General features: G+C 56.8%; 1 protein-coding gene and 1 long non-coding RNA gene across 2 annotated transcripts; one reads left to right on the forward strand and one right to left on the reverse strand.

Annotated features, from left to right (window-relative positions):
• Positions 1-2019: 2019 nt before the first annotated feature.
• On the forward strand, positions 2020-11032 carry EGLN2 (egl-9 family hypoxia inducible factor 2). Its single transcript, XM_003270347.3, has 6 exons — positions 2020-2139; positions 3218-4294; positions 9151-9270; positions 9728-9864; positions 10074-10141; positions 10406-11032. Exons 2-6 carry the CDS (start codon positions 3452-3454, stop codon positions 10459-10461), a joined length of 1224 nt encoding a protein of 407 aa, XP_003270395.1. The 5' UTR covers positions 2020-2139; positions 3218-3451; the 3' UTR covers positions 10462-11032.
• A 14-nt stretch (positions 11033-11046) lies between these two features.
• On the reverse strand, positions 11047-15109 carry LOC100585515. Its single transcript, XR_004026465.1, has 2 exons — positions 12564-15109; positions 11047-11522 (listed from the first exon to the last, which is right to left on the reverse strand). It is a non-coding gene; the product is annotated as an uncharacterized LOC100585515 (long non-coding RNA).
• Between the last annotated feature and the right edge of the window lie 5135 nt (positions 15110-20244).

Raw genomic sequence — 20244 nt, forward strand, 5'->3', positions numbered from 1 at the left:
GACGGTTTGTGACAATCTGTGTTCTAAGCTCACGTGTGTAAACACGTTGATGTCCCTGTGTTTGTGACATGTGTACATGTTTCCAGTACCTGCATATGGGATGATGTCTATAGGAATGTGTGCTGGTTGTGTGTGATGCTGACAACTGTAACTGCTCTGTGGCCTTGGTCATTATATTGGTGAGGCTGGTATTGTTTGGGACATCAAGGCCAGGGGATGGGAATTTGGACCTATAGGTGGGCCTCCGGTGTGTGCATGTCTGATGCCTGAAAGAGGCAGTGACTCACTACTGCATGTGTGCCTGTGCATGTGTACCCCGAGGTCTGTGTGTGTTTTGGTGTGAATTTGGCTCCTTTTAAACACCCATGTGTGGCCAGGCGTGGTGGCTCATGCCTGTAATCCCAGCACTTTGGGAGGCCAAGGCAGATGGATCACTTGAGCCCAGGAGTTGGAGACTAGCCTGGGCAACACAGAGAGACCCTATCTATAAAATTAAAAAACAGAAAAAGTTAGCCAGGTGTCGTGGTACACACCTGAAGTCCCAGCTATTCCAGAGGCTGAGGTGTGAGGATCACTTTAGTTGGGAGGTTGGGCCTGCAGTGAACTATGATCGTGCCACAGCACTTCAGCCTGGGCAAAAGGGTAAGACCCCATCTCAAAAACAAAACTAAACAAGAAACACCCTTGTGTGGCCATGAACCCTGTGTGTGCCCTGAGGACTGCGGGCTTTTGTGCAATCCTCACGCATGTGTGGATACCAGCATGCATGTCCTTGTGCTCACGCGAACCGCCCTACGCCCTCAGGTGGCCTGCTGGGGACTAGTGCAGCCCCCTGAGAACACTCCCAGTTGCTCGTCGCCGTCCCATCTCCACGTCGGCCTTTACCCACCCGGCGTCCCGCCTTGTGTCCCAGCTCTCCAGAGCAATGGTGGAGGGGGCGGGGCATTCAAAATGACCTTATCTCCTTAGTCCCCTAAAACGTTCCCAGCTAGTCATGCAAATGTCTTCTCTGTGTAGTGTTCCGTGGATTTTGTTTTGTTTTGTTTTGTTTTTTGAGACGGAGTCTCGCTCTGTCACCCAGGCTGGAGTGCAGTGGCGCAATCTCGGCTCACTGCAAGCTCCGCCTCCCGGGTTCACGCCATTCTCCTGCCTCAGCCTCCCGAGTAGCTGGGACTACAGGCGCCCGCCACCACGCCCGGCTACTTTTTTGTATTTTTTAGTAGAGACGGGGTTTCACCATGTTAGCCAGGATGATCTCGATCTCCTGACTTCGTGATCCGCCCGCTTCGGCCTCCCAAAGTGCTGGGATTACAAGCGTGAGCCACCGCGCCCGGCCTCCGTGGATTTTTTTTTTTGTTTCATTTTTTAATTTTGTGTAAAGATAAAGTCTCACTCTTGCCCAGACTTTCCCTGGTTCTTTATTCTGATTCCCACAATTGCCCCGAGGGGGCACGGCGGAGCGAGTCTTGAAAATACACATTTGCACATCCCTTCTAGTCCGCGTTCCCTTTTCTTGAGGGCGTCCCGCACTTTTTTGCCTCCGTTATAAAAGACACTTATGTAAATTACTTACTGACGTGCGAATTTACATACATTTCCCAACTAACTGCGCAGCCATTTCTCCGTCTCTCACCCCCGTTCCTGAGCGGCGAGAAGGAGGAGGAGCTGACCATGTAAATGAAGTCACGCGCACCGCGCTGCCGAACCCGGTGCCCCGCGCTGGGCGGGAGCGGGGTGGGCCTGTCCATGTAAATCACATAATTTGCGTGCCCCGCCCCGCCGACGCCACTTGATTCCAACATGCAAGAAACGCCCCCTCCCAGACCCGGCTCCTCACGCTGCCTTCCCCCTCCCGCGCAAAGGGGGCGGGGCGGAGGATGCAAATGGCCTCGTGTCAGCCACGGACCGCTGTTTCCTTTCTCCTGGGCTGGGGGTTGTCCCGAACTTCCTCGCCCCGCTCCGCCCCGCCCCGCGCGGCTCGCGCTTGCGCAGGCGCCGTCCCCTCCGCGGGGCGCGGTCACGTGCCCACCGGGCGAGGCGGGGCGGGGCGTCGCGCGCGGTGGGGGCGGGGTATGGCGCGCTGTGCGGCGCAGGGCGGCTGGCACAAACGGCGGCGCCGGGGCCGGAGGAAAAAGCTCGGTGAGGAGGTCGCGGGGCGACAAGGGAGCGGGAGGAGACTAAGCCGGAGCCGCGGCGCCGGCGCGAACCGGGCGGGGTGTGGGGGCGCGCACCGGGGCCTGCCGGGGCGACCCCGGGAATGGGGATGTGGGTGCGGCGCGGGGGAGGGGACGCGCGCCGGTTACGTTGGGTGCCGGCCGTTGGGGGGGTTGGGGTGGGGGCGGGGAGCGCGCGCCGGGCGGAGGCCGAGGGGAGAGGGAGGGGAGGGGGTCCGAGCGGCCCCTAGGCCTTACCCCTGTCGCCCACTGCGACAGAAGGGGCTTCAGGGCCTGCCCCGGGTTGGGGGCGTTGGGGTGCCCTGGAGGGGTGCACCTTTATCTCTCGTCCTGTCTCCGGGTGCGTGCACCCTCCACCGTCCTTCCCTCTGTCGCCGCGGACCCTCTCCCCAAGGGCCCCTCCCGTCGGTCAGTCTCGGGACCTCCCTTCCGTCTGGGCGTTTGTCCGCCCCCGGCCGGCTTCCTCCCGTCGGGCTCGGGTCGACCCCACAGCACCGCTCCGTCCTGGGCCCTCCCTCCCGGCTTCCCTCCGGTCTGTTTTTCTGTCTCTGGGCCCTTCGTTCTCTTTGTCTTTGGACTCCCCAGTTTCCTCTGTCTTTTGACCCCCCCCGTCCCCACCCTGACTCTCTCTGGATCCCCCACATTTCTCTGTGTTTTTCTGGAACGTCGAGGCAGATCCCTCCTATTTTCCAAACCCCCTCCTTTCCCACCCCTCCACACCACCCTTTTCTACTCCAGTCCTCCTTCCTCTCTGTCTTTGGTTACCGCGTCCAACAACCTGCACCACAGTCCTCTGTCTTAGGGTCATCTACCCAGCCTCTGGCCTCCAGCCTCTCCCTATCACTGCCTCTTATCTGTCAGCGGACTCCCGCACCTCCAGATTCTCAGGGTCCTCTCCCCGACTAGGCCTCAGGTTTTGGAGGGCCTCTATAGTCAAGTCTGTCCCGGTCGTCTTCCCCACTCCTGCCCATACCATCCCCGCTTTCGCTTGCCTGCCTGTCTCTAGTTTCTCTCACATCGCTTTTTTTTTTTCCTTTCTCTAGCCACCCTGAAGGGTCCCTTCCCAAGCCCTTAGGGACGGCAGAGGACTTGGGGACCAGCAAGCAACCCCCAGGGCACGAGAAGAGCTCTTGTTGTCTGCCCTGCCTCACCCTGCCCCACGCCAGGCCCGGTGGCCCCCAGCTGCATCAAGTGGAGGCGGAGGAGGAGGCGGAGGAGGGTGGCACCATGGGCCCGGGCGGTGCCCTCCATGCCCGGGGGATGAAGACACTGCTGCCATGGACAGCCCGTGCCAGCCGCAGCCCCTAAGTCAGGCTCTCCCTCAGTTACCAGGGTCTTCGTCAGAGCCCTTGGAGCCTGAGCCTGGCCGGGCCAGGATGGGAGTGGAGAGTTACCTGCCCTGTCCCCTACTCCCCTCTTATCACTGTCCGGGAGTGCCTAGTGAGGCCTCGGCGGGGAGTGGGACTCCCAGAGCCACAGCCACCTCTACCACTGCCAGCCCCCTTCGGGACGGTTTTGGCGGGCAGGATGGTGGTGAGCTGCGGCCGCTGCAGAGTGAAGGCGCTGCAGCGCTGGTCACCAAGGGGTGCCAGCGATTGGCAGCCCAGGGCGCCCGGCCTGAGGCCCCCAAACGGAAATGGGCCGAGGATGGTGGGGATGCCCCTTCACCCAGCAAGCGGCCCTGGGCCAGGCAAGAGAACCAGGAGGCAGAGCGGGAGGGTGGCATGAGCTGCGGCTGCAGCAGTGGCAGTGGTGAGGCCAGTGCTGGGCTGATGGAGGAGGCGCTGCCCTCTGCGCCCGAGCGCCTTGCCCTGGACTATATCGTGCCCTGCATGCGGTACTACGGCATCTGCGTCAAGGACAGCTTCCTGGGGGCAGCACTGGGCGGCCGCGTGCTGGCCGAGGTGGAGGCCCTCAAACGGGGTGGGCGCCTGCGAGACGGGCAGCTAGTGAGCCAGCGGGCGATCCCGCCGCGCAGTATCCGTGGGGACCAGATTGCCTGGGTGGAAGGCCATGAACCAGGCTGCCGAAGCATTGGTGCCCTCATGGCCCACGTGGACGCCGTCATCCGCCACTGCGCAGGGCGGCTGGGCAGCTATGTCATCAACGGGCGCACCAAGGTAAGGCTAGGTGGGGGCCTCTTTGGAGGGGCTTTGCAGCACTCCGGTTTGCAGCATTCAGTGCTCTGAGCACAGTGGGGTTGGAGACAGGCTACTGGGAGGTCACAGAATGTTTAGGCAGTTCAGTGGAGTGGGTATGCTCACTTGTGGAGACTTGGGGAGGTCTTTGTCCTCCCCACGGGCCTTAATGTGTGCACCTAATAAGCTAGGAGTTTGTTCTGGAGCCACAGTGGTTCTTGACTTTGCCAGGAACCCTCTTGAAGAAACTCATGAGAGCTGCTGACATTCACAGCATGGGCCTTGGTGGGGTTCATGGCCTCCTGGTGTCAGTTTGTGGCCCCAGACCAAGCACGGGGATGTAGATAGGCACACAGTTCACCTGGCCGCCCTCTGTTGTTGTTTGTCCCTGTCCACATCCTTCCCTGTGCTCCTGTCGTCCATCCCTGCCTTGCTGGCCTGTGTTTCTAGTCCGTCCATCCTGTCTCCCAGGCAGGAGAAGCGGGAGGGTGGCTGTGATGAGTGAGCCCTGGGCTGAGGGAAGGAAAGGGGTGCTGCCCGCTGGGCCGAGTGCCTGGCCCTGGACTGCATTGTGCCCTGGGTCCCTACTGTGGCATCTGCATCGAGGGCAGTCTCCTGGGGGTGGTACTGGGTGGCTGCCTGCTGGCCCAGGTGGAGCTCATCCTCATGTCTCCCACCCTTCCCTGTCCCAGTCCCTGCCCTCCATTCCCCCATCCTGTGTGTCACTTCCTCCCTACCCATGTCTCTTCCCTCTGCCTTTATGTGTTTGTTCTTAGTCCCTTTTTCTTTTTGCTTTAGAACAATAGTTCTTAATTGTATTTTGGAGCCTGGGTCTTTGTGAGAATCTGTCAGAGGCCACAGATCCTCTCTTAAGACAAATGCTCATTTGCTTGGAGTTTCCGGGCAGTTGTCAAGGCCTCATGGCCTCCAGCTGCCTGTTCAGGAACCTGGGGTCAGAAGCCCAGCACAGGACAGTGGTCCACAGGGCCTTTCCGGCCTGCTGACAGGATCATTGTCTTCATGGGTGGTGTGGCGGCCTGGCTTTGAGTCCAAGGCTTGGTGTCCTTTGGACAAGGCCCTGTGGGGAGTGCCCAATGCTCAACACAGCGATGCCTGGCTGGCTGATGGCACGGGCTGTGTTGTGCCCTGCAGGCATGAGGCTGAGCTCCTGATGTCCCCTGCCTCCTCCTGCAGATCCCATCTTGGGTTCTGCCTCTGTGTGGCTTTCCTCTCAGGCTGGAGCTGGCTCAGGGACCAGGGATCCCCGGGGGCCAAGGCCTGTTTCCTCCCCACCCCAGCTGGAACTTGTTCTACTTCCCTCTCCCTCCCGTTACTTGATAGCTGAGCCAGAGCCGGCCCCTCCCTGGGCTTGGCTCCTGTGCGGGCGGGATCAGTGGCCTCCCTGGCTCAGCATCTTCACCCCAGGTTGGCTGTCGTCCTCGTCAGGGGGAGACCAGAAGGGCCGAGTGGCCCAGATGGGACACTGCTCTGAGCCTCAGTTTGCTGATCCACAGAATACGAAAACCAGGTTACATCCCTAGCGAGTCTGGCAGTTTGGGGAGGGGAGAGTAGAAGGAGAAGATCTCTTGTCTTTTGGTGCCTCTGGTGCCCACCTTCTACATGGTTGGGGACAGGGCCTCAGCGAGGATTGGGGAAGGGGAGTGTTTGGACTTTTTTAGCCCTAGGTGACCTTGATTGTTCTAGGGAGGTAAGGACAGGCCAGGCTGGACTGAGAACATAGGGGAGGAGCCCTCCCGTCCCCAGTGAGACAGCAACTCCAGGCTTTCCCGCTTTTAGAAGGCCCCATCTGGACTCTCTCCTGTACTCCAGAGTCAGGCTGTGGGGTGCTCAGGTGGGCTGCAGCAGTTGCCGTGGGGACATGGATCACCAGTGTGGCTAGAGCCAGTGGGAACCTGCTTCTTAGTCGTTCTGAGTGGAGCTCCTGTGTCCTCCTCCCTTCCCCCAACTCCCTGGTTGGGGACAGGTGCTCGGTTGACCTGTAGGGGGGAGAGAGTTGACTCCCACTGGCAGCAAGGGCTACCAGAGGGGACCCCAGGGAGAGTCCAGCTTGCTTGGTTTGCTCCTTGAAGAGCAGCTTGGAGGTGGGACAGTCACAGGCTTCTGACGGGTGTGTGTGTAGTGGGGGTGGGGCTCTTGGCAGGCACATTGTCACCAATAGCCTTTAAGTCTTTGGTCTCCTGGCCCTGGTCCCACCTGCCCCTCCCCTAGGTGGGAGGGGTGGAGAGCAAGTTTCCTGAGGCCTTCCCCTGTGAGGGCAGGAAGTAGATACTTTCCTTGGGGCCAGAGGATGCTTTCACCCCCAAGGTGTATATGTGGGGGAAGGGTGGGGCCCTAAAGAGCAGGTTCCTGTTTCTGTGTGAGTCCTGTGTGCTTGGTGGGAGGCACTGTGTGAGAATGTACAGGGCACGAGGGAACATAGCAGGGCTGGGGTGCAGAGGAGGCCCAGAGCAGTGCACTCAGTCAGCAGGTACTGCACTGGGCACTGGGGAGACCAACCTGGCCCCAGGGGCTTCCCTGTGGCTGCCTTCCAGGTCAGTACTAGGTAAACAGGTGCCTGTGCTGATGCCATGTTGCTAGGAGTGGAATGGACAATCAGCCAGAGTACTCAGGGTGACCTTTGGCCTCTGAATCCTGAATAACAAAGAGTCAGAGGGAAGAGTGTCCCAGGCCAGTGCAGAGGCCTTGTGGCAATGAGCTCAGCCTGTTGAGGCATGGAGCAGAGTGATGGGAGTGGCACATGAGGTTGGGGGCCTTTGAGGCTGTGGTTGGGAATTTGTATTTTCTTGGGATGGAGTGAAGACGTGGAGAGGAGGGGCTCTGGCTGTTGTGTGGGGATGAATTTTGGGAAGAGGGTACAGCACTGGACCCCTTCCCTGCCACCCATCCACGTGCATCATCAGTGTAATCTCTGATTGGATTCCTAACTGGGGAGGCCTTGCCCATCTCTAGTCAGTAACTCACTGTTTCCAAGCCTCCTGGGCCATGGCCAAATTCTTCTCCCAGTGAGGTGGTTGCTCAGAGTGCCGACCCATCCATAGGGAGTGAGCAATGCAAAGAAGGTGCCCCCTCCTGAACCTTGAAGTGTAGCGGTTAGGGTTTTCCCTGGGGGCCTTCTCACTAATTGTGCTCTGATGCTGCCAGAGAGAAGGTTGTCAGCTTCCCACTGCTAGGTGGCCGTAGACGGTGGCAGCCCTCTCTTTCCAGGGCAAGGTCTGGTGGATGAGGTGCACATGGTTAATGCAGAGCAGCTTAACATCCACCACAGAGGGTGAGCCCTGGGATAATGTGTTCGGAGGCATCCTCGGGAGGGTGAGGATTGAAGCAGCGCAGCCTGCCGTGGTGTGCGTGCTTGGCAAGCATCCTGTTGTGGCAGCAGCCACTGATGTTTGATCATGAATGTTTACCTTGGGACTGTCTTGCTGGGCTGGGCCCATAGGTGTAGCTGAGCATTCGTGGGGAGTGGATGCCAGCAGAGTTGTACCAGGGCAGAGAGGTCAAGACAGATGGTCTGGGCTGGGGAGAAGTTGAAGGGTCCTTGTGCCAGTCCTCCCCTTTTTGTCTGCTGCCTCATCTTGCCACTGCAGTGACTTTGGGCAGAGGGTGGGACAGGGACCTTTTAAAATTTTTAAATGGCATTTCAGCCTGTGCTCCAGTTCTCCATGTGGCAGGCACTGTGCTGGCTGTCTTCCCAGACACTTGTTATCTTGTTCACTTGTTCCACAACAACCTGTGAAATAGCTGTGAGCTCCATTGGATCCATGGATGAGGAACCTGAGACCAGGAAGTCACCTGCCTGATGCCACAGCTCATGTGGCAGCACTGAGACTTGAACCAGGGAATTGGGTCTGCAGAGGTGGCTGGGCCATTTCCTTTACCTCTCAGCCACCTTTCTGCCACCTCCCTGATGACAAACATCCCGGGGCCCTGGCCGCAGCATGGTAGGGCTGGGTCAGGGGAGTGGCAACTGTCAGGCAGAGGAAAGAACCCTGTAGACAGAGAAACCAAGCCCTGGAATGAGTCCTGTTAGATCTCGGGGAATGGGGGTCCAGAACCTCCCAAGTTATGTTCTCAGAGGGATTAATTGCTACCGCTGTAAACAGCGGTGTTTATTACCCCTGCTGTACACATCAGGCAGTTGAGGCCCATTCAGGTGTTGGAAGTGGCTAGGGTTACCCAGCAAATTATCCCTGGAGTTGGAATTAGGTCTTTCTATTCAGACTGTAGGTTTTGGCTCCTGTTCGGATGTCTATGGGACAGATAATTTAGTGGGGATTCTTTGTAGTCCAGGGCAGCAGTTCTTAACATTGCTGCATGGTAGAATTACCTGGGAACCTTTACCAATTTCAGGCCCTTCCTTAGGCCAGGTACATCAGAACCTCAGAGCTCCCCAGGGGGTTCCACTCCACAGCCAAGGGTAAGAATTCCTGGTCTAGGGCTGTGAGGCCACCTCGTTGCACACCTGAAAATGTTTAAATTGGTATTCCTCTACTGAAATGGCTGAGCTGGGGTTTGGGGTATCTTGAAACAAATCAAACTCTCTGTTACTAAGTGAGCCCTAGCTGGGTGCCAGGCCCCAGGTATGTGTGTTGGGAGGGAGTGGGCTCTTGAGGCCCAGGAGCTGAGGTTTCTGATGGACTTGGGGATGGGATTTTGGCTGAAAAAGAAAGTCTTTTGGGGCAGAAGCTTGGAACCCTTGACCCAAGAAGTCAAGGGGAAGATGGGGCAAGGAGGGGTGGGAAAATAGGTAATTCATGGCTGCTTCTCTTAAGATGTGCCTGCCTAGCCCCAGTAAACCTACCTCCCTCCATCCCTGCCAGGCCATGGTGGCGTGTTACCCAGGCAACGGGCTCGGGTACGTAAGGCACGTTGACAATCCCCACGGCGATGGGCGCTGCATCACCTGTATCTATTACCTGAATCAGAACTGGGACGTTAAGGTAGGGGTGAGGGTTAGGGTGAGGGTGGCGCTGGGGACGGGGCGGGGGTGGTGTGCATCCACTCCATTTTCTACTCTCAGCCCAGATTCTGGCATTCTCCTGTTCCTCTTCTCAACACACAGCGGGCGGTGCGATCTGCCGGCTCTTCCTGGGAAATGGCACCTCCTCCTCTCTAGCTGACTGTGTGGTGGGAACTCCCCTCTTTCCGGGAATGGTGCTGTCTGCCCAGCCCCACCCGGCCTTGTAATGAACATTTTCCCCCTTTTCCTGTCTTTAGTAGCTTCCTGCCCATCTCCATGGTGATGCAGACTCTGGGTTGTCATTCATTTTGAGAGCCCAAGGGGTGGGAGGGGGTGATGCGGGCAGACGCTGCGCCCCCTAGTGGGCTCCCGGGGCGCCGTGGGAGGCAGCGGCTCCTGGCCGGACCAGCGAGCCTCATCCTCTGGCCTGCCCCCAGGTGCATGGCGGCCTGCTGCAGATCTTCCCTGAGGGCCGGCCCGTGGTAGCCAACATCGAGCCACTCTTTGACCGGTTGCTCATTTTCTGGTCTGACCGGCGGAACCCCCACGAGGTGAAGCCAGCCTATGCCACCAGGTATGACCTGTACTTCTGGAGACGCACCCGGGTGCTCCCCCCGTGACAATGTCCTGTCAGAGCCTCAGAGTGACTAGGGAGCGATGAAGTACTGAGAGGGGGCCTAGGTGGGAGCAGAACCGGGTGGCTCAAAAGGATGGCCACCTAGCATGTGTGGATATGGTAGCTGGAACTGCAGAAAACTGATGTCCAACCACCCTTGTCCCCAGGTACGCCATCACTGTCTGGTATTTTGATGCCAAGGAGCGGGCAGCAGCCAAAGACAAGTATCAGCTAGGTACCTGCTTCCCTCCCTCCAGTCCTTCCTATTCCGTGGGACCTGTTGGGCCTGATGCCACCCCATCCCCCTCATCAGCCTCTTGTTAAATCCCACCACTCATTTTTCTTCATCTCTGCCCACCTTCCTTAGACAGCCCACTCTCCTGGTACCCCAACAGGAGCCCCATTTCTTCCTGGTCCTCTCCCCATCTCCCCAGGTTTCCCTTGGCTTTTTTGTCCTTCTCCTGATGACTCACTGTCTCCTGTCCTCTCTCACCCCCAGCATCAGGACAGAAAGGAGTCCAAGTACCTGTATCACAGCCGCCTACGCCCACCTAGTGGCCAGTCCCAGAGCCGCATGGCAGACAGCTTGCCCTGACTTCAGGAGAGCCCTGGGCCTGTGCTGGCTGCTGCTTCCCTGCCACCGCTGCTGCTTCTGACTTTGCCTCTGTCCTGCCTGGCGTGGAGGGCTCTGTCTGTTGCTGAGGACCAAGGAGGAGAAGAGACCTTTGCTGCGCCATGATGGGGGCTGGGGTTGTGACCTGGACAGGGGCCAGCCTTGGAGGCCACCGTTACCAACTGAAGCTGGGGGCCTGGGTCCTACCCTGTCTGGTCATGACCCCAGTAGGTGTGGAGAGCTGGGAGGAGGCATTGTCACTTCCCACCAGGATGCAGGACTTGGGGTTGAGGTGAGTCATGGCCTCTTGCTGGCAATGGGGTGGGAGGAGTACCCCCAAGTCCTCTCACTCCTCCAGCCTGGAATGTGAAGTGACTCCCCAACGCCTTTGGCCATGGCAGGCACCTTTTGGACTGGGCTGCCACTGCTTGGGCAGACTAAAAGGTGCCAGGAGGAGCATGGGTGTGGAAGTCCTGTCAGCCAAGAAATAAAAGTTTACCTCAGAGCTGCACACATCTGACTCCATCTGCAATTTAGGGCCTTTATCGACCAAGGAGGGTATGGAGGTTTGAGGGCCAGTGAGCCCACCATAGTGGAGCCTGACCTCAGCAGGCCACTGGCTGGAACTGGAAGGCTGGGGGGACACTGCCCAGGCCAGTGCACTGCAGGTGAGGTTGATGGTGCCAGGGTTTACCACAGGGAGCAGGCAGAACCTCTGTAGGGTGGCCGTAAGGAATAGGAAGATACCTGAGTGGGCCAGGTCTGCGCCCAGGCACGTCTGCTTTGCCGGGTACACAGGTGCATAGTGAGCACCATGCACCCCAGAGCCAGTCCAGGCTGGTCCCCTTCCTCCTCTGCCCGCACCTGAGGCAAAGGGCATGAAAGCATCATTGCTCTGGAACTTGCCCTTGTCCAAGAAGTTGGTAGGGTTGAAGCAGTCTGGGTCCTTGAATTGAGTGGGGTCCCGGTGCGCAGTCACAAGCAGGGGAATCACAAAAGCGCCCTGGGGGTACATGCAACTTGGGTTACCTGCGGGCTTGGTGAGCACGTGCGCCTCCTCCATCCAAGATGCTTTTTAAAAGCCCAAGGGAATAGGCTGGGCGAGTAGCTCACACCTGTAATCCCAGCACTCTGGGAGGCCGAGGATGGATCACTTGAGGTCAGAAGTTCGAGACCAGCCTGGCCAACATGGCGAAACCCGTCTCTACTAAAAATACAAAAATTAGCCAGGCATGGTGTTGGGTGCCTGTAATACCAGGTACTCAGGAGGCTGAGGCAGGAGAATCGCTTGAACCCAGGAGGTGGAGGTTGCAGTGAGCTGAGATCATGCCACTGCACTCCAGCCTGGGCAGCAGAGCCAGACTCCGTCTCAAAAAACAACAAAAAAAAAGCTGAAGGGAAGGCAGAGCTGCCTTGCTCCAGGGGTAACTGATTGTGTTTCGGTCTGCACAGCGCACACCTGCTGATTCTGGCTGATCTCGGAATACGCTCATGCACCCGTGACCCGCACGGTATCCCCAGACTCAGTAGGCACCTTTGGGCAGACAGTGGCCGTGCAGGTGGGTGTCGAGGGTGAGCGTGCGCGGCAGCCCCAGGGGCACCACGCTGATGAAGCGCTGGATCTCGAGCAGCACTGCGTTGGTGTAGGGCAGGCACGCGATTGTCCAGGTTTGGGGCGGGCCTCCACCCTAACACGGGTCAGCTCCTGCACCTTGGCTCGGGCTGGGGGAGGCTGTGAGCTGCGCACTTCCAGGACCCTCCAGGCATCCCCAAACCGCAGCCTCCCATTCTGGGTCTCTCCGGCTTGCAGACCTGCCACCTCTGGGTACTTAAGCAGAATGAGGAGCCCATAGCACGGGGTGGTGCCTGTGGTTTCGATGACGCCAAAAAAAAAAAAATGCGTCGTCATTACCAACGTCTCCTCCTGGAAATGGCTCTCCGGGTCCTGCTGTTACTGTGGGCAGAGGAGATGCACTGCCGCGTGCCAGGCACCTGTTGGTGGGCGGCATGGATAGAGTTTAGAGAGCTGGGACCCATGCCTTACCCATCTGGTCAATCGATGAGATCGCGGGGCTCCGCCGGCTGCCGCATCTGCCGGTGTCGTTGGATTTGCTCAGAGATGAAGACCCGCAGCTCCGAAAAGTTTTGGAAGATCGGTGGTGCGGGCCCGGGAGCCAGTCCATGAGAGACGGGGCAAATGTACATCTGGAGAGACAGGGTCTGTCTCAACATGGGCCCTGCACAAGGCCACTAGGCCTTAGTTTTGCTACAGGGAGATCGAACCAGGACTTTGATATTGGAGGTTCTGGAACTCTTCCAGGAATCTAACTGTCCCATTCTAATGATCCATTGTAGGTAGGTCTGTGTACTCGGGATTTGGCATAAGGCTGGACGCACAAGGGAGAGATTGTGGCCGGCCCTCTCACCTCGCCCCATCTGGAACTCATGATGCGGAAGTTGTCACTGAAGAGGTTCAGGAGCCTCAGGAACTCCGGGTCCCTATAGCCATAGCGGTTCCCGAAGACAAGAACAGATAACATTGGATACAGCATTATCCAGTAGCTGCACGGGGTCAAAGGGGGCTTTTGGGGGTAGGAACAGGACGGTGGTCATAACGCGTGGTCCTGCCCCAGCCAGCCCCATGGGCTTACTGGCTTTCTTACACCCAAATACCTTCCCGTGGCCCCATCTTGGCAGTGCAAGGGCCACTCCCACACCAGGCCCTTCCGCCCTCCCGGCCAGGCTGAAGCAATGGTGGCTTGAAATTCGTCTAGCAGACCAGCTGCCTCATCCAGGACGCGCGCCTCGATGGTCCGCGTACCCAACCCGAACTTCTTAAGCGCTCCAAGTGCAAAATTGCGCAGTGTCCACCAGCGCGGCCGGTTAGAAAACAAGATTCCTGTGGTGGGGACGGGAAAGGAGGCGGGCCTGGGAGCCGGCCACGCCCTATCCAGGAAGCGCCGGGTCACTGGCTATACCCCTTTCGGGGCCTCCGACTCCTGCGGCCGGCTTCGTTCGCTTTGCTTTTTTACCAGACCTCCAAGTGCCCTATCCACACATTGGCCCCACCTTTGCTGGGCTCGATCCCTGACCTAGGCTGGCTCTCGGGCTTTGAGTCTTAGGCTCTTCTCTCCTGTTGGCTGCAGGATGAACCTCCGTTCGAACCTTACGCTTTAGCGCCGCCCCGCCCTCTCTCGGCCGTTTGCACCTCATTAGATGGAGTCTATTAGGCCCCACCCCCATTTGCCCGCCTCTACCATTTACCCGCCCAGCCTGCAGCGTCCCGGCCGGCACGTCCAGCGCCCAGGCCTCACCGTTTCCGCGTGTGAAGCGTTCGAAGATTGCCATGGACCGGCGGCCGGAGAAGGCATCCGCCTGTAGCACTAACGCGTCCCGCAGCGCTGCGTAGCCGCACAGCACCACTGCAGGGCGCGGGCCCAGCTGCATTGTGAACACCCGGCCCCAGCGGCCGGAGAGCTACGGGGAGCCGGTGTTCAGCGGGTGCCCATCGGGTTCCTCATCGGAGCCATTGCCCCCAGCTCCCTCTTCCTTCAGACCCAGGAGTCCTCGTCTCAGACCCTCATTCCTCAGGCCCAGGAATTCAGATCCCCAGCTCCTTCCTCCCTGAGATCCAGGAATCCAGGGCCCCACTTCCTTCTTCCCTTGGGACCTAGAAGCCTAGCTTCCCAGCCTACTGCAACCTCAGAGTCGTCACCTGGGCGCTCAGTACTCAGCCTCCCCATCTTGAACCAGGAGAACAGACCCTCTGCTCCCCTCTTCCCACAACCTGATTTCCTGCTCTGGGCTCCTTCGTTACGACCCAGTATCCCGGCCCCAAGCTCTCCACTCCCTATTCTCCTTTCCTAGTACTCAGCGGGCCGGAGCACTCATCCTTCCTGTCCTTCCTCAGGATCATAGCTGTCTTCATTCAGGAGGAGTTCTAGTCCCCAGCCCCACCTCCACGAATCCAGAATTCCGTTCCCCCATTCCTGTCGGGAATGGAGTGCGCGGTCCAGGCCTCCGGACTGCAGCTGCAAGTTCCTCAGCAATGGGAGCGGCCTGGGCCGAGGAGGTAGGGACCCCCGCATCTGACCGCGGCACCCACCCTACCCCCGCCACGCCAGCGCCAGCGCCAGCACTAGAAGCCACAACAGCAGCGCTGCGATACCCGCGATCAGCATGCCTGCAATTCTCCACGCCTGTACCCCTTCACCTCTATTTGATTTCCAAGGGGTCTTAGGGGTGGAGCGGGACGGAGACCCGATGTGGGAGGAGTGGGCGTCTCCGGGCTGCTTATTCCGTGGATTCCCCAACCCGACATCTCCACCCCGCCCCCAGCCCTAGTGGAACTGTGCCCTGGCTCCCCCTGGCTTTTTTTGAGGCCTGCTTTAGCCTGCCCTACTTAGCAACTTTCGTGCACCACCATTTTCATGTCAACACACCTGGCCAACAGGTGCACCCTCCTGAGCCCCTAGCACCTTTGAGTCCAATTTACTTGGCCTGTAGGTGTGTATTCCTCAATCTCTGGGCCACCTCTGGCCCCCTGAACGCTGTACCCTGTACCTGATTCCTAAATACACACCGACTCTCAAATACTCTTCCTCCTCTTCTTCTTCTTCTTCTTCTTCTTCTTCTTCTTCTTCTTCTTCTTCTTCTTCTTCTTCCTCTTCCTCTTCCTCCTCTTTCTTCTTTCTTCTTTCTTCTTTCTTGAGTTTTGCTCTTGTTGCCCAGGCTGGAGTGCAGCAGTGGGATCTTGGCTCACTGCAACCTCCACCTCCCAGGTTCAAGATTCTCCTGTTTCAGCCTCCTGAGTAGCTGAGATTACAGGCATGCACCACCAGGCCTGGCTAATTTTTGTATTTTTAGTAGAGACGGAGTTTCACCATGTTGGCCAGGCAGATCCCAAACTCCTGACGTCAGGTGATCTGCCTGCCTCGGTCTCCTGAGGTGTTGGGACTACAGGCCACTGCGCCTGGCTCAAATACACTTCTAAAGACACCTCTGGCACTCCTGTGCTCTGTGCCTGTGATTCCTAGGAGCTCACACTGAGCTCTTGTCACTTCCATTGCTCTTGGGACCCTGTGTGCTACGCTTGTTCCCCAGATCTGCCTTCAATTTCCCTGGCTTCTGGGTGTCCATCAGTCTGGCACTTCTGCGCCTCTCCTTAGTTCTTCAGGGTGCCTTTCTGCATGTTGACCCCCTTGTACCTCCATATTATGTCTTGCCCTGAATCTACCATCTCTGTTCCCAAGGCATTGGCTCCCAGATGCCCCCAAATGTTCTGTGCCCATGCTGCTTAACCCCCTGGTATCCAGTCCCCCAAGTCCCTGTCTGAGACCAGGCCATGACGACAGACAAACTTATCCCTTATTCTCTCATCTATCCCCCCACCCCCCATCCTAGGGCATGGGCTAGAGGGGGCAGACTCAGGTCTGGACGGGCCAGGGCTGGGGTGGTGGGAGCAGTGAGGTTGGGGCTGTATATTTGGAACAGACTGTTCAGGAATGTGGTCCACCCTCCTGCCTGTCCCTGCTTGGTCAGATCCAGCCTTCCTCCAAGTGCCTGGCACAGGGCCCAGACCTGGGGAGATGGTGGGGGGACTGTGCAGAGCCTAGGACTGGCATTGCCTCTGGGAGGGTCTCTGTGTATCTTTGTTTCATCTCTCAGTCTCGCTTGCTCTCTCCCTTCCTCCCTCCCTCCCTCCCTCCTTCCTTCCTTCCTTTTTTCTTTTCTTTTTTTTTTTTTGAGACAGAGTCTGGCTTCTGTCCCCCAGGCTGGAGTGTGGTGGTACGATCATGGCTCACTGCAGCCTCAACCTCCTGGGATCAAACAAGCCTCCCACCTCGGCCTCCCAAGTAGCTGGGACCATAGGTGCACACCACCACGTCCAGCCAATTTTTGTATTTTTTAAGAAGACAGGATCTCACTGTGTTGCCCAGACTGGTCTCCAACTCCTAGGCTCAAGCAATCTTTCTGCCTTGGTCTCCCAAAGTGCTGGGAGTATAGGTGTGAACCAGAGTGCGCAGCCTCCCTCACTCTCAGTCTCTGTGTTTCTGTGTTCATCTCTCTCTCTTCTCTTTCCGTCTCTTCCCATCTCTCTCTCTTTTCTCTCAGTCTCTGCCTCTGTTTATGTCTGTTTTCTGTCTCTCTTTTCAGTATGTCTGTGTCTTCCTCTCCCTGTATCTCCCCCAGTCTGTGCTTCCCTTTGTCTCAGCCTGGCACTTCTGTGCCTCTCCTTATTTCTTCAGGGTGCCTTTCTGCATGTTGACCCCCTTGTACCTCCATATTCTGTCCTCCCCTATCCTGGGTCTTCCTACCTGTCAGCCTTTCTGGAACCTGGTGACTGATAGGGGTTGTGGGGCAGGGCCCCTGCTCAGAGCTGCTGACTCCACTGACAGTGGGAGTGTGGCGGGGCGCAGTAAGCCGCATCCTCCCCCAGCCCTACCTCACCCGCTGTGACAGGCTTTAATGGATCCTCTTTATGATGGCCTCTGGTTTCTCCCCAGCTCCTGACTCTTCCTCCGTTTTGCTCGGGTGGGCCGTCCTCTGGAATGTCAGCTCTTCCAGAGCAGGGATTTTGTCTTGTTCTCTTCTGTATCCCAGTACTTAAAGTAGTGCTCAGCACAGCAGTAGGCACTTAGTAAATATTTGTTGAATGAATGCCCAGTGTTTCTTCCTCCCTACTTCTCTTCATTTTTTTTTTATAGAGATGGGGTCTTGTTAGGTTGGCCAGGTTGAAGAGGTCTTCAACTCTTGGTCTCAAGCAGTCCTCCTGCCTCAGCCTCCTAAAGTGCTAGGATCACAGGCGTGAGCCACCATGCCCAGCCTCTTTCTTCCCTCCCCTCTCCTCTTTTCCCTTTCTTCTTTTCTTCCCTTTTCTTCTTCTTCTTCTTCTTCTTCTTCTTCTTCTTCTTCTTCTTCTTCTTCTTCTTCTTCTTCTTCTTCTTCCTCTTCCTCTTCTTCCTCTCCTTCTTCCCCTTCTCCTTCTTCCCCTTCTCCTTCTTCCCCTTCTCCTTCTCCCCTTCTCCTTCTCCCCTTCTCCTTCTCCTCCTTCTCCTTCTCCTTCTCCTCCTCTCCTCCTCCTCCTTCTCCTCTCCTTCTCCTCCTCCTTCTCCTTCTCCTCCTTCTCCTCCTCCTCCTCCTCCTTCTCCTCCTCCTTCTCCTCCTTCTCCTTCTCCTCTCCTTCTCCTCCTTCTCCTTCTCCTTCTCCTCCTTCTCCTCCTCCTTCTCCTTCTCCCTCTTCTTCTTCTTCTTTTCTTCCCTTCCATCCAGCCCAGGCTGGAGTGCACTGGCACCATCACAGCTCACTGCAGCCTTGACCGCCTGGGCTCAAGTGATCCTCCCACCTGAGCCTGCCAAGTAGCTGGGACTAGAGGTGCGCGCCACCATGCCTAGCTAATTTTTAAAATATTTGTAGAGATCAGGGCTCATTATGTTGCCCAGGCTGGTCTCAAACTCCTGGGCTCAAGTGATCCTCCCGCCTTGGTGTTTCTATCTCTTTGTAATTAGACTGGATTTCTGTTTTCTCTTTCTTTTCCTCCCTTTTTCTCTCAGGTCTTTCTATCTCTCTTTATTTCTGTTCTCTTTATTTATCTTTGTTTTAGGGTCTCTTTGTCTTTCCTCTCTCTGGACATCACTGTCTTTCCCTTTTCTTAGTGGCTCTCTTTCTCCTCCTGGTCTCTGTTTTCCGGGATCTCTCTGCCATCCCTGTGTATCTCTCTGTCTCTTCCTCTTCCTCTCCATCTCTTCTCAGTGTCTTCACATGTTTTCTCCATCATCTCTCTCTGCCTGTCTTTCTCAGGACCTCTGAGTCTCTCTGTCTCTCCCTCTCTCCCCTGACCTCTGTGTCCCTGGCTGGGTCCTGGGGCCGACTCTGGTCAGTCTGTGATGGGAACAGTGTGAGGATTAAAGAGCTGACATCTTAATCCCCATGTGGGGACCACCTATAAGCCTCACACCAGTCAGCCCCATGCTCAGCAGAGCATGTCCCAGTTTCTGCATCGCCTTGGGGAGACCCTGTTCAGGGTAAAGCCTCTCAGGCCACCTCCACTGATGGCTGAGGAGCCAGTTCCACTCTGCCTGAATCTGGCTCCGTGTGCTTTGGGACGCCTGCGCAGCAAGAACAGCCACTGTCAGCAGGATGTTAGGGTATTAGGTCGGGTCCCAGGTTGGGAGGGTACATGCCTGGGGTTGCTATCCTCATCCCAAAGGGGAGAATTTCAGAGAATTTCAGTGAGAGGGTGGGAGGGCCGAGTGCAGTGGTTCACGCCTGTAATCCCAGCACTTTGGGAGGCTGAGGTGGGCAGATCACTTGAGGCCAGTAGTTCGAGACAAGCCTGGCCAACATGGTGAAACCCCATCTCTACTAAAAATGCAAAAATTAGCCGGGCATGGAGGTGCATGCCTGTAATCCCAGCTACTCTAGGGAGGCTGAGGCACGAGAATCACTTGAGCGCTGAAGGTGGAGGTTGCAGTGAGCTAAGATCATGCCACTGCACTCCAGCCTGGGCAACAGAGTGAGACTCTGTCCCCGCCCCCCGCCCCCCGCAAAAAAAAATAAAAGAAAAGAGGGGCTGGGGATTGAGGGAGAGAGCCTCAGTCCTCGGAACTCCCACTGTCATTGCTCATCTGTCTTTCTCTGGTCATTTCTCTGTTTCTTTCCATTCTCTCTCGATTCCCCCTACCTCCCATTTCTTAGTGTCTGTGTTTCTCTGCTTTTCTCTGTATTTAAGGGTGTCTGCCTCTTTCTTGGTCTCTGACTTGTGAATTAAAAGGTAGTAGTCAGAAGTGCAGTGTCTGGATAGGGCATGGTAGTGTGCACAGGTTGTCCAGAACTTTGGGAGGCTAAGGCTGGAGGATCACTTGAGGCCAGGAGTTCGAGACTAGCCTGGGCAACATAGATTGCCTTTACAAAAAATAAAAATAAAAAAATTAGCGGCTGAGTGCAGTGGCTTACGCCTGTAATCCTAGCACTTTGGGAAGCTAAGGCAGGCAGATCACCTGAGGCCAAGAGTTCGAGACCAGCCTGGCCAACATGGTGAAACCCTGTCTCTACTAAAAATACAAAAAAAAAAAAAAAAAATTAGCTGGGTGTGGTAGCGGACACCTGTAATCCCAGCTGCTCAGGAGGCTGAGGCACAAAAATTGCTTGAACCCAGGAGGTAGAGATTGCAGTGAGCTGAGATCGAGCCTCTGCACTCCAGCCTGGGTGACAGAGCAAGACTGTCTCAAAAAATAACTCAAAAAATAAAAATAAAAGTAAATTAGCCAAGTGTGGTCGTGGTGCAGCCTGTAGTCCTAGCTACTCAGGAGGCTAAGGTGGGAGGATCGCTTGAGCCTAGGAGGTTGAAACTGCAGTGAGCTGTGATCATGCCATTGCATCCCAGCCTGAGAGACAGAGTGAGAGCTTGTCTCCAAAAAAAGGAAAAAAAAAAAAAGAAGAAGAAGAAGGGGAAAAATAAGTGCAGTGTCTGTAGCCTCAGAGTCTGAATTTAGATCCCAGCTCTGCCTGTTTCTGTGTGATCTTGGGCAACTCACTTCACCTCTCTGAGCCTCAGTTTGCTCATCTGTAAAAATGTTATAATAATACTGCTTTGTGTCCAGGTGTGGTGGCTCATGCCTGTAATCCCAATGCTTTGGGGGGATGATGTGGGAGGATCGCTTTAAGCCAGGAGTTCAAGACCAGCCTAGGCAACACTGCAAGACCCTGTCTCTACTAAAGATTA

The sequence above is a fragment of the Nomascus leucogenys genome, chromosome 17 (assembly GCF_006542625.1).
Source record: "Nomascus leucogenys isolate Asia chromosome 17, Asia_NLE_v1, whole genome shotgun sequence".
NCBI lineage: Eukaryota > Metazoa > Chordata > Mammalia > Primates > Hylobatidae > Nomascus > Nomascus leucogenys.